The following is a 14,262-nucleotide window of genomic DNA, read 5'->3' as shown; positions in this document are numbered from 1 at the left end:
AGGGAGGGAGGGAGGGAGGGAGGGAGGGAGAGTGTTTATTATTCTCCAACCTTTATATTTAAACGTTTCTTGTATCCAGTCCACTGGTAGAAAGTATAGAGCAGAGCCGAGAGCAGCAACACACACACATAAGACGTGCACTTGAGAAACTGAAGCAGGAAGACAATGAAATTGAGGCCACCCAGCTATATTCTAAGGTATATAACTATACTCTGTCTCTATTTTTTAAAAGCATAAACCAGAATGCTATCATCCAGATACAAAGATGTTGAGTCTTTAGTAAATCTTGATGGTGAACACAAACTTTGGTATGGAATTCAATCAGCCAGCGCTAATGAAAGTAAATCCGTGCCCACGTGTATGAGATCATCACTGTGAGGAGATTTCTGTGTGTGACAAAATCTGTTGGGGGATTTTAAACTGGACTGGATATAGCCTATAAACTTTTAGCCAGGCCTAGAGCTAATGGATCACAGCTATAATCCTAGCTATACAGGAGGCTGAAATCTGAGGATTGTGGTTTGAAGCCAGCTCCAGCAGGAAAGTTTGTAAGACGCATATCTCATTAACCACCAAAAAAAGCTGGAAGTGGAGCTGTGGCTCAAGTGGTAGAGTGCTACTAGCCTTGAGCAAAAAAAAAAAAAAACTCAGGCATAGTGCCCAGGCCCTAAGTTCAAGCCCCAGGATCTGGGGTAAAGGTGGAGGAGGTGGGAAGGAAGCTTAGCCATTCAAACAGGATATTGCATCACACAAAATATTATAAGTGAACACTTTCAATCAGCCTGATTACAACTTTTAATAGGGTATAACTGCTCCCAGAGTATAACTCTGACCTTGGAAAGTATCAAATTCAAAATCTACTTGTATCATTGTCATAAAGATGGTAAGAAGAATAACAGTGCTGCAAGTGTAGCTCAGCAGTAGAGCATTTGTATAGTAAGTGCAAAGCCTTGGGTTCGATCCCTAGTACCACAAGAAAGCAATAACAACCACAAAAGACTGATAAGAGATACCAACATATGCATACTCACAGACACTCGACTACACACACACAAGCACACAGGTATACTCTCATGCACCCACAAGCATACACATTGTTACACACCAGGGAAGAAGTCAGCATTTAAAAGAAAGCAGAGCAGGGACATTTTTTAGCCTCTGTATCAAGCCACTGGGAAATCTGCCCTGACTCTGGACTTTCCCAAGACAAAAGCTATACTTTTACACTTTATAATTACATAAACAATTCTACTTAATCATTTGTGTTGGAGTTTCTGTACATTGCCAGACATTATAGGACTTCTGTGCTTGCTGCAATTACAGATTTTTTTTTCTTCTCTTGCAGCGACCCATTGTATCCTACAAATTCACCAACTTCCTCCCTTTTGAAGTTATTCAAAGATAAAATACAGAGCTGGAGAAAATGAAAGTTGTTTCTTCATCCAAAAGCTTAGATTTGATTTCTAACTAATAGCGTGGGTTACCCCTGCTCTGCAGGGCCAGACGTGAATTCAGAACTGTTTTAGTGACAGTTTAATTTATCCGACAACATTTTTCACTGCCTCGGGGAAGCATACTGTGGAAGCAATCAGCCATCTGAACCAAGTCGGCAAAAGTATAGATTTTGTGACTTGACACTGCCTACCAAGTTGTGTTTAATATTGACTCTGCTCTACATCAAGCTGAAAATGATTCGTGGTGCTAGAGAAATCTCTTTTCAGCAAGAGCACAGACTGCTCCAGAGTTAGGTCCAGGAGAGCAGAGCTACTATGAACAGAAGCAGAAACAACTAGAAGATTCCCCAAGTTTTATGGTCACAATGCCACAGGATCAAACCTCTATTGAAATCTTCCCCATCCATCTCTTTAAAGTTGCGTTCTCTGGGATTCATTCCACACGTTTCTTTATCATCCACTCTTCTCTAGAGCACATCTTATCACTCACTGAAAATTCCTGGCCCCAAATCCATCACCAAAAGGCTTGCATGTTCTTATGACAGAGAACAAAGCATTCACGATGCTGAATTAAGGCAAAAGACTCAGGATTTTAGAGTCATATGGAATATCGCTGCCTTAAAAATAAAAACTCCTTATTTACTGCTCCATTCCCTAGGTTTTTAGAAGGCTAAAACTAGGCTCTAAATGTTTAGCAAATGGGCTCAAAACCATTTAGCAAGTTGATGGGAGACTAGAGGCCAGGCCAGATCCTCTACCTTCAAAACCCAAAATGCTTTTGTCTTTATCAAATCCTTTTTAATAAATATGTTGTCTTAGGTGTCAAACTTGGCCAGGCTGTTCTACCCAGGTATTTATTTAAGCTGTTCTAAGTGTTTCTTGCAAAGTGTTAGAGATGCTAAATGTCTATAAATAAACTGATTCTTATTGATAACCATCAAGAAATTGTGCAGGCCTTATCCAACCAAATAAAGGTCCAAAGAGAAGGCAGAAGTTTCCAAAGAAGAAAGCATTTTGCCTGAACGCAGCAACACTGAATCCTGCCTGAGTTTCCAGGATACAGAACTGACCTGAAGATTTAGACCTTGTCTACCCCCTCCTTCTCTTTCTCTTTTCCTCTCCCTTCCTCTCTCCCTCCTTCCTTCTTTCTTTTCCTCTTTCCTTCCTTTCCTCTTTCCCTCCCTCCTTCCTTCTCTCTCTTCCTCCCTCTCTCCTCTTCCTCCGATCTCTCTCCATACAAGCAAACCTACAAAGACTGTTAGTTTGGTTTCTTGAGAGAACCAGAGAGAGAAAATTCAACGTTTCACTGAGGAAGTTGGAGACATCAAGATGGTAATCCATAGGGTACAGAAAAAGAAGAAAAAACTGTGTCTAATGACTTCTATGGGGAGATAGGATACAGTGAATAAGATCCCCAAATAATGAAAGTTCCAGCAACCAAAGAAAGGTAATAACAATTGAGGATTTCTTAAAGCAGTTCCTGTTTTGATGAAGTCCATCGTAAGGAGAAACAAGAAACTCTCCAGTTAAAATCTTTTGGTTGGAGCTAGTCCCACAAAAGGATAAAACTCTCCTCTCAATTCTCTTCCGTATCTCCCCCCCCAAAAAAAGCATCTGGGTCTTTCTTTCATGGAGAAGCAATCATGGAACATAACAGATTGTGTTAGTCACCAAGTATCTAGTTATGCCTCAGGGATGATGCAAAAGATGCTACTCTATTTACAACATAAGAAGAAAAACAAAGGGCTGGGAAGCAGAACAGTATTTGTCTTAAATTTCAAAGGAGATTTGATGGAATATGTGTCACATAGGTCAAGTAGAGTTGCTGAAAAACAAGACATGGAAAATTCCTTTCTCTTCCTACTTTGTCTTGCCACTCCTTTGACATAGGAATGACTTAGACCTTCACACTTGGTTTTCCTTAAGGATCTTAAAAGATTTTTCAGGACAAAAGAACAGTTAAGGAAGCTCTTGCATGAAATTGACTGGGAATGTTCTTTGCTTGTTACACAGAAATGCTAGCAGCCAATTCAAAATGGCTTCCACAGATTCTCCAGTTTCCACAAGGCAGGGCAGTGGTTCTTGACCTTACTTGCAAATTCTGATAGGAAATACGTTTAACTAGGATATATTACATACATATATAAAAATATATTGTATGTGGAAATACATTGTATAGGGAAATATATATCATCGAAAAATACTGAAAGATACAAATATACATAAATGTAATATATGAAAATGTATTATATCATTATTTAAATATATTGTATATCTTTTGTATTGTATAAAAATATTTTACATATAGGAAGATATTATGTAAAAATATATACATATATGGTAATATCACAGTGAAAGCCCTGTGTACAACTAATATATGCTAATAAAAAATACTGATGTGGTAGTCCTAGCTTTGCACAATTCTGGATGCAGTAAAAATTAAGAACACTTGGGATAAAAAATAGTAGCCATTTTTTGATATTTAAGCTATTATTCATTAGTTAAACACAGCAGGAACAATAAGAATGGCAACAACCACAAAAAGATGTGACTCCAAGTAGGAGACTGATGATCTCCAGCCTCTTTCTCTGCACAACTCACTCCCATATTTTATATATTTTTCTTTTGCTTCATTTTTTTATCCCACAGTTATGACTATCTCAAATATGATATATAACTTACTAATTTATTGCCTCCATCAGCGGGAAGCTCCACAGGGACTATTTTGTTCACAGCTTGATGGATACTCAGCTACTAGAACAATGTCTGCTCATATTGTATATGCTCAGTAAGAATCTATTGGATAATGGGATGAATCTGTTGGGTCATCTGGCCACTGTCCAAGTAATTTCATTCTGTTATTGTGAAAGTTAGCAAAAACTTTAAGAATTTAGGCTCCTAAGAGGGCACCCCTGCCACCCATAAGAACTTTAATAAGTAGTGAGGAAAACTGGCCAGCCCCAATTTGGATTTGTCAGTCACATGTTCCTGCCAATGCTACATGAATTGAAAGTGCTTTCAGGCAGAAATAAACAGCCCAGGGGTCCTTCCATAGAGAGCCTTTGAAACTCATAATGATGGGATTTTGCTTGGCCTGTGGAGGAAATGAATTCAACTTACATGGGCAAACAGGAACCTCAGATTCACATAGTAAGAGCATTCAAGAGGTGTTGCTATAGTTTCAATGTCCCATTAAAACTCATGTTAAAACCAATCCCCACTGTGAGTGACTAAGAGATAGGACATGGAACCTTTAAGAGGTGATTGGGGTCAACAGGGCAGAGCACTCGTGAATGGATTAATCCAATCCCAGATTAATGGGTGTGTGGTTTATCACAAGAGTTGGTCAGTTGCAAAAGCCAGTTTGTTCCTGGTGTGCCACTTCAGAACTGTGCAGAATCGTCACCAGGATAGCACCTTGTCCCTGAACTTCGTAGGCTCTAGAACTGTGAGAAATGAATGTGTCTTTTAAATAAATTATCCAGGCCTATGTACTTAATTATAGCAACAGAAAATAAATTAAGACAAGTACAGAAATTCTTGCTAGAATGACAAAGTGGCCATGAAAACCAGTTGCAGATTACCTCAAGCAAACACTGATTTCTTATACTAGTCAGGACAAGAGCGTGTGATTCCACAGGCCGGAAACAAAGGAGCAAGAAGGAGGTCAGGCTTGTGCTGGTGCCTTAAAGCCTAGGAAAAGATTGTCCAGGACAAAAGAGAAGAAGGCCAGGCACCAATAGCAAATGTTTGTAATCAACCAACCCTAAAGCTTGGGACATAAATGAGGCCTTTTGATTTGAGGGTGGTTTTTAGTTTTTACTTTTAGTTGAAAAAATAATTGTGCATCCTTATGGAGCACTGTATGATCATTTCAATATACAAGTTCTGTATGGAATGATCTAGCCAAGGTAATGAGCATTTCCATACCCATTCTTGGTGTTAGGAGTCCATTGGAAGTGACATGACCACATCTATATGTTGTTTAAGTTCAGGTAGCAAGTTCAACTTGTCTTGAAGTTAAAAGCAAACTGTTTATGTAACTGCAACCACTCTGTACATTACCTTTATAATAACAATTTTTTTGGTTGGTTGTGGGGCTTGAACTCTAGGCCTGGGCACTGTCCCTCAGCTCTTCAGCTGAAGGCTAACGCTATACCACTTGAGCCACAGTGCCACTTCTGGTTTTCTGGTGGTTAATTGGAGATAAGAGGTTCACAAACTTTCCTGCCTGGGCTGGCTTTAAACCACGATCCTCAGACCTGGGCCTCCTCAGTAGCTACGATTATAGGTGTGAGCCACCGGTGCCCAGCTAGTAACAATTAAAAAAAAAAAAGAATAAAATCTTGAAGGAAACAAAAAGCAAGCTGAGCGATGCAAGAGGCGTTGTGGTGGAATCTGAGATGGTTACAAAACCAACAAGCAGTTTCTCAGGGATTCAAGGTCTGGATTACACTTGTTACAACAGCTTTTCATTATTTTATTTATTTGGTCAATAGTGGGGCTTAAATTCAGTTCTGGGTGTTGTCTCTTTTGCTCTAGGCTAGCACTCTACTACTTGAACCACAGCTCTGCTCACAGCTGTTTTGCCTTCCCCATGGGATAGGCCCACCTCAAACTCATTATCCTGCTGTCCCAGTCTCCTGAGTGCTGGGATTACAGGAGTAAGCCTACATGCTCAGCAAGCACTCTAGATCTTAAATTCCATCTGGTCCTAGACTCACGATTCACAGGGCTCATGTACCCCATTTTACAAAAGGACATTCTGGTTTTGACCTTAAAATGCTGTTGATTTTTCATCATTTTATTCATGCCAAAGTCTACTACTGGAAAGAGGAGGGCTCTTCTAGTACACAAAACTGGATAATATAAATTACGTAAGATTTTATTCATCACAAGAGACTAAGGTATTAGTGGGCAAACGTATAGCCCTCATACCAATGGCACTGTTGCAGGCTAAAAGTGTTCACTAGAGACCTTTATTTATTTATTTATTTTTGGTGCCTGTCTTGGGGCTTGAACTTAGGACCTGGGTGGTGTCCTTGAGTTTCTTGAGCTTCTACCACTTGAGCCACAACTCTACATGCAACTTTTTTTATTGTAATTTATTGGAGATCACTGCCTTTCCTACCCAGCCTGGCTTCAAACTGCAATCTTCAAATCTCAGCCTCCTGAGTGGCGAGGCTTATAAATATGAGCCACCAGCATGGGACTGTTTACTAGACACAGTTGAATGGTCACAATAACTCAGGTTGCATTGTGTCACAAAGATTCAAGAAGGAGGCACTCATTACATAAGACTCATCCTACTAGTCCATTGTTGCGTTTGATATATTAAATTACATGGCTAGAATCTTCACAGGCATGCAGCCCTTGATGATCAAAATCATGCCTGTGGGCTTAGGTTCTAAGAGTTTCCTTGGCTATCATTTCCCATTCCATTGCATGTGGTTTACTCATAAACCAACTTTCCAGAACAAGTTTATAAACATGTCCTCCAGGAGGCTCCTTGCTCCTGGTAGAGACTTCCCCTTCCTTGAATTGCCTTAAATTTCCAACCTCTTGCCTCCCCTGGTACACAATTACAAAACCAAGTGTGTTGACCTCATATTGGAAAAAAGTGTTAACTTGATGAGTTATATTTTCTTTGGAAAAGAGGAACAGTGAGTGAAAAACTAAAGCCATTCAGATCAGGTTAACCAGGTCTCTGGCTAGAAAAAAACTCCCTCATTTCTCATGATTGATACAGCACATCATTCAACTAGCCCTTGTGGCTCCTGGGGCATAAGAAATTTTAAAGTTTCCAACATACCCAGCAGGTTAGAATAGTGGAATTAATTGCTTTAAAAAAAAAAAGAAATAAAAAGCTAAAGCAGAAGACAGGTTACATAATCCAAAGAACTGAAATTCCAACCAAACAGATGTAAAAATTTCTGGAGAAATGGGCCTTAGTTATTAATTGGAAACTTTTTCCTTAGTATCTCTTTGGTTAGACACTGAAAGCCACTGCCTAGAAACCAAGTAAATCTTGCTTTTGTTCACTATCTGTGAAAATCAAGGGCAGAGGAACAAGTAGGTTACAGGCGAGTTTCCAGAATCTCTATCAAGCTGGAAATAGGTGCTGCTCAAAAATGGACCAACCTCCTGCTTTTGTACCTGGCTCTCTCTGACCTCTCAATCCCTGCTTAACTATTTGCCATGGTTAGCTGAATTATAAATCCAGTGGTAACATCACATCAAATGGTATACTTTTTATTAAATTATGCAGTCATCTATTATTTCTTAGTTTGGAATATACACATACTTTTGCCTTCCTCTGAAGTCTTTTATGGACAGTTTCCAATTGCCAAATCTGTGCAATGTAAATTTTTATGGGTTTCTTGAAGGCTATTACTTTTATTTCATTCTAAGAGGAACCAAGAATTCATCTTTTCCTTTTCCAATTAGGATGCAACTGCATACCCAGGTTGGAAAATTCCTAAGATCACAGGACTAACATTCACTATCATGTCACTGTGTTTAACATCTTTTGGAAGTAGAAATCTGCTGTTAGAAATTATCAAGGCTTGAATGAAATAGGATAGCATTCTTACCAGGTCATTCAAAATACTTTCCTTGTTTAGCGAAGGAGAGAAAGATAGTGGGGTTGCTTGGACTAGAAAATTCACATTTAGGGGCTGGGAAGGTGGCTCAGTAGTAGAGCACTTGCCTTGCATGCTCGAGGCCCTGGGTTCGATTCCTCAGCACCACATAAGAAAAAAAAACTGGAAGTGGCACTGTGGCTCAAGTGGTAAGAATGCTAGCCTTGAGCTGAAGAGCTGAGGGACAGTGCCCAGGCCCAGAGTTCAGGCCCCACGACCGGACCCCCCCCAAAAAAAACAAAAAAAGAAAGAAAATTCACATTTAATTGCATAGGTCCTTAAGTTGCTTTCTGTTTAAAAGAATGTTTATGTCAAGTTGAGAAGGAAACTTTGCTTTTGTAGAACTCCTAGAGTTGTCTCCTATTTATGCCCATAGGAAAAGAAAAGAGGGGCTTCATTCTAAAGGAGATGAATTAGTTTCCTCCTGGAATGCCTTTAAATAAGAGGGATGTAGAGTCCAAGTGGAATGAGGGAGTAAATGGAGGATTTTATGTGAGTAGACACTATGCTTCTAAGCAGCCCTGCCTCCTCAATTGTTTTCAATGATGTACTGTCTTGTAGCCTTGAATTTATATCATTAAAACTAAAAGCCTTTTTCTACAGAGAGGAACACCTCCTGGTATCCCAGGAGTCTCTCTCCACTGCCAAATCCCAATGAACATGGCTTTGATGGAGCTTCAGGAGCCCATGGCTACAATCTGATTCTAGAGGCTAAAGTTTGAACTATTGAATGGTCTGGTTGTGAACAGAGACTAAACAAAGAGAAGAGAAAGCACAATTTTAGGGAGCAGAATTAGGAGCCCTATCCAGAGTTGTTGGCTTGAATTGCCAGGATGCTGGAGAGGTGAGCCAAGAGTAGATATGGAACACATGCTTAATCCCACTGATTCTACTATATCCATCAGGAAAAAGTAGGAGGCAAGTCCGGATAAGTCACTGCGGATGCTATACATAGGCCCCATGGACCACTGTGAAAACCTGGATTACTCTGAGAGAAATGGGGTGCCACTGGAGATTTTTTGAGCAGAAGAAGATATTATCAGGGATCAAAATCATAAGAAGATTTAAAGATTGAATAAAACAATTCAAGGAAAGTACTAAACACTATGGCTTGTCTATTAGTGGTGCTCAATGAGTGGCAATTATGACTGTAATCATCATTTTCAAGGAATGCTATTAGAGCAGTAGTACTCTTTGCCAAGACTGAATCAGGAAGATAGAGAAAATGTGAATGGTGCTATCACTAATAAGGTGGGCTTAGTAACCAAGCACCTCTCAATAAGGAAAAACCATGGACCATATTGGTAAAATCAACCAAACATGCAAAAAAGAATTACCACCTAACTCCACAAACTCTCCCAAAGTGTTGCAAAGTAGAAAACTCTTCTTAATCTACTTTAGGATATCAGCATTATCTTTATGGTGAAGTCAAACACACAACAAAAATAAAAATAAAGATCAATAAAGGTTCTTGATTATTATTAATCTAAAATGTCCCCTATAAGACAAAACTTTCACCTGTTAAAAAGTGGGATTTGTGCCTGGCGCCGGTGGCTCACACCTGTAATCCTAGCTACTCAGGAGGCTGAGATCTGAGAATCACGGTTCAAAGCCAGCCCAAGAAAGAAATTCCATGAGACTCTTATCTCCAATAAACCATTCAGAAAACTGGAAGTGGCGCTGTGGCTCAAGTGGTAGAGTGTTGAGCTGAAGAGCTGAGGGATAGTGTGCAGGCCCAGAGTTCAAGCCCCACAACTGACAAAAAAGTAGGATTTGTTTCAGCCAGGGCAACTGTTGTATAATCCATTTATGTATTAAATTAACTATTATATGTTATATATATATATATTAACATCTAGAACATACAAAGAACTGCTGCAATTCAATAATAAACAACTTGATTAATATATGGACAAAGACTTTAAATAGATATCTTCCCAAAGAAGTTATATATAGCTATCAGATAAGCACGTAAGACATTCAATAAAGCTGCTCTTTAGAGAAATGCAACTCAAAACCACAGGAGCTACTACTTCTCACCCATTAGGATAGCTAATATCCAAAAAGCAAACACATGAGCTTGGAGGCATGGCTCAGGGGGTAGAATGTCAGCCAGTGAGCAAAAATGTCAGGTACCAAGTTTGAGTCCCAGTCTCCCACCAAAAAACGAAAATGAAAAAGTGAACACACATCAGAGGACAAGGATAAGTGACAAGGATAAGTGAGGAGTAACTGGAAAGCCTGGTCCATTGCTGGGGTGAAAATGTCAAGTGGTGCAGACACCTTAGGAAATGGAATTCCTTTAAAAACAAGCAGGGGGCTGGTACTCAGGCCTATAATTCTAGCTACTCAGGAAGTTGAGATCTATGGATCTCAGATCAAAGCCAGCCTGGGCAAGAAGGTCTGTGAGACTCATTTCCAATTAAAAGAGACATTTCTAGCAAAAGGCTGAAAGTAGAGCTGTAGTTCAAGTTGTAGCATGTTAACCTTGAGTACAAAAGCTTAGAGACAGTGATCAGGCCCTGAGTTCAAGCCTCAGGACAAGTACAGAAAAATACTTTGAGTACCATATAATCCCACAATTTTGCTCTGAGTTTATGCTGTGAAGAACGGAAATCAGGGTATTAAGACATTGATCAAGATCCGTTATATGTGTATGCTACTTGGTTGAATAGCAACTCCTTTATACAATTACTTAAAGGTAAAAATTTGAAAAAAACAAAATATGTAAGATACTTTCTAAATCTAGGGTTACAAGTATCTTGAGTTCAGGCCTGGATCAGGAAAAAGATAACCACAAGGCAAGGTTTGAAGATGAGTTGAAATCCCTGCTTAAACACTGTAACCGGTACCTAAGATGACCCAGCTCTGCTTTACTTAGTTCTCTTGGCTTCATTACTCTTAGCTTTTCCCCTCAGACCAAATGCCATGTCAGATTTAAATGAATCACTTCCCTCTGAACACTAGCTGACTAATGAAGGACAGAGGTGTTTGAGATTCTTAGTTATAGTTATGTTCTGAAGCTGAACTCAACAACAACAGTATGATTTGTGCCAGCATCAGTGATGAGGATGAAATACTCTGGCCATGAGGCAAGATTGTAACAAAAGGCAGATAAGTGTCTCATCTTCTGCTGAGGAGTGATGACACTGCAAAGTTAGGAGCCAATGAAGAGGCTGGGCTATCCTATCAGGATATCTCAGAGCAATGTCATCAACAAAATGTCATCAATAGAACACAGAAGGAAAGTATCCCTTTCCATGATATGATAAACCATGCAGCTATGATTAAGCAAGTGAATTTTAAAAAACAAATAATTATACAAATAGACACATACGTCAACCTATGCACATTCAAATATATGGAATTTGAATTTGGCTGCATACCAAATGAGATCCCATATGCATATTTAGCTACAAATCCTCAAACACAACATAGTTAGTAGAAGAAGCACATTATGCTTCTGAGGATAGATTTTGGAATTAAATAGAATCAGACACTAATTCTGCCTCTGCCACTTCCTGCCTCTGCAGCCTTGGGCAGATCTTGGCCAACATCTTCCTCTCTAAAATGGGAGTTGTGAGACAACGCACCTCACTGTCTTGAGAGTTTGATGAGAGATTGCATGTGTGGTGCTTAGAAGAATGGCTACAGATGCTCTGAACGGATGAGCCCCTGCATCCGAACTAGAGCAGATGCCCGCTTGAATGCCCACAGAGTGTCCCTTTGCCACTCCACCCTGGCACTTCACTTCACCCTGTTTTCCTTTGATTGGCCCCACCCCCAGCCTGCTCTCACTACTCTCCTCACCGTGGCTGCTGTGTTTGCTCCCTCTCACTCCCTCATTTTACTGGTCTTTCTTCAGCTGTCCTAGATCTGGGTTATTGTGTCCACCTTTCCAATTCTAAACCATCCCACATGGCTTTACCTATTTATTTTCCCAGAATGGAATTCAATGTATGACACACATCTTTGCCCCAAATTCTCAAAGCTTTCCACTGTCACTAACATAACTTCTTACTATAGCATTTGATATAGCCAATGGGTGGTCCTAATCTACTGTGGATTCTCCAAGCAGTAGCCTCATCCTTAGCCAGTCTAATGTATCTATTCCTAAACTACACTTATTTCCTATTCATATACAGTCTTGGTCATATGACTGCCTTGATTTCAATGCCTGTCCTTTAGCAATCATAAGCTTCCTTCGAGGCCATCTTCCCTCTGGAATATGTATGCTGTTTCTCAAGCCTCCTTTGAACCCTCTTATACATGCTTTTTGTGTGTCCAATATTTAGCCTTGCCCTTGGCCTGCTTCTCTACCCCAAGCCTCATGTCTGTTGTCTATACATGGTTTTGCTCCTACCAAGTGAACAATACATTTTCACATTGCTCCCACTGTTTTTGTTAATTCTGTTCGAATGTGTATTCAGCAATATAGGATACATGATGGGTTGATTCTCTACCCAATACAAAGTCTCCTAGCTCATTAAAACAGTACATCAATCCTTAGTTCTTAGAACATATCACAAATATGAATGTGTCCATGAAATCCACTCATCTAATTATAACTCCACTAAAGAATATGCTAATCTGGATGTCCTCAAAATTGAATACTTGATTTGGACTTGGTTGGTTGGTTTGGATTTTGATTCAGTGGTGCTAGAAAAATAGATACATTATAGCTGTTACGGTCTGGTGAAACCCTTTGCTTCTAGGATATAAGGATATAGACAAGAGCTGAGTTGAATTATTTTAATATAAATCTGCTGTGTCAAATTAAACTACAAAGCTGCTTCTTTGAAGCAGCGACACCACTTTTCAGATCATTTCCCTTTCTGTTTGTTTTGTTTTTTTTTTTTTTTGAATCTCAGAAAGCTATCACAACAGCATGCATGTTAGGCACATTTTTCTCCATTTCTTTCTGGACTGCTCTGCACACAGTACAAATCCACTGCACATTTTTCCATGCTACTTTGCTGTCCTGTGATACATTTTAAGCCCTGGAAGCTATTTCTTAATGTCTATAATCAAACTCTTCATATTTGTGGGTTTTCACATATATACATTTCACAGACCAGCATTATTATTGTTGTTGTTGTTGTTGTTTTTAAAGAAGGGAAAATAATTGCTTTCCCAGGCTGTCTTCCTAATCTTTCTTGGAAATGCTGTCGGTTCTCAGGCATGGTAGCCAGTTAGTTAAAGTGCATTTTGGTCCAGTGCTTACTGTCATTGCCTCTCTACTTATCTTCCTTCTGAGAACTTTTTCTTTTTTTTGGAAAATCTGCCAAGTGTTAGCACTTCTTCACACTAGTGAGAGTTCCCTGCCCTGTCTTATTCCAAAAGGAATGTGAACAAACCCAAAGTGAATTTGAACACATGTGTTTTTGCCCAAGCATTGCCTAAATAATCCCAACTCTTCCAGATACCATGTTAACCATCACGCCCTGGGGAACACTTCCTCACTCACCTTTGGCATGTCAATAATGGAGGGTCTGGGGATGGAACTCTGAACCGTAACGTCCTCACAGTCGGCTTCACCCTGCAGGGCCACAGGCACATCTCCAGGGGTCTCAGCAAGCTGGCTTTCAGTGTGGTTACTGGAGCTCTGCTTCGCGGTGCCATTTCGCTCTAGGTGGGTGCCAGAGCCTTGTCTTTTCTCTGAAGCTGATTCTTCCACCCTCCGGTGAGTTGGCTGTCTCCCCACTTTGGCCACGGGCTGGTCATAGATGGTAGGAGGTGTCTCAGCCGTGCTGGATTGATCCAAGTGGCCATTGTCTCTGGAGTTCCCGAAGCACTCCAGCAGAGCTGAGCAGGGAAATGGATGCATCCTTCCAGAAGGAGGCTTCAGTCTTCTGGTGAGTCTTGCTTTCCACGTGGACATGGCCTGCAGCAACACATCGCAAAGTTCAAGGGGGAGAAAGGAACATTTCCAAGGGGGTGGGGTGGTTCCTTGTAGTAAAACGTTCCGTGCCCAAAGAGAAAGACTTGCTAGTGACAGTTGCCCCTAAATAGAAGTAGAGGATATGGAAGGATCGTGGTCTCCAAGTCACTCAACAGGTCGGCCTCCAGTTTAGAAGCATCCTGGGCAATTTCACGCTCTTCTTTCCTGGAGGCTGTCAGTGGCTGAAGAAAGCTGTGAGGCATGTGGTTGGCTCCAGTTACAGTCA

At 40.3% G+C, this 14,262-nt stretch overlaps 1 protein-coding gene across 1 annotated transcript in view; it reads right to left on the bottom strand.

Moving 5' to 3' along the window:
* The window catches only part of Fam107b (family with sequence similarity 107, member B), a 179,335-nt gene extending 165,359 nt beyond the window's left edge, over positions 1 to 13,976 (bottom strand). Inside the window, exon 1 of the mRNA XM_013014727.1 lies at positions 13,563 to 13,976. Within this exon, the coding sequence (XP_012870181.1) occupies positions 13,563 to 13,976 (414 nt within the window). The remainder of the gene's footprint in view (positions 1 to 13,562) is intronic.
* Between the last annotated feature and the right edge of the window lie 286 nt (positions 13,977 to 14,262).

Source organism: Dipodomys ordii, unplaced genomic scaffold (assembly GCF_000151885.1).
Source record: "Dipodomys ordii isolate 6190 unplaced genomic scaffold, Dord_2.0 Scaffold24, whole genome shotgun sequence".
NCBI lineage: Eukaryota > Metazoa > Chordata > Mammalia > Rodentia > Heteromyidae > Dipodomys > Dipodomys ordii.
The sequence above is the reverse complement of the archived record's forward strand: the minus strand, read 5'-3'. Positions and strand labels throughout refer to the sequence as shown.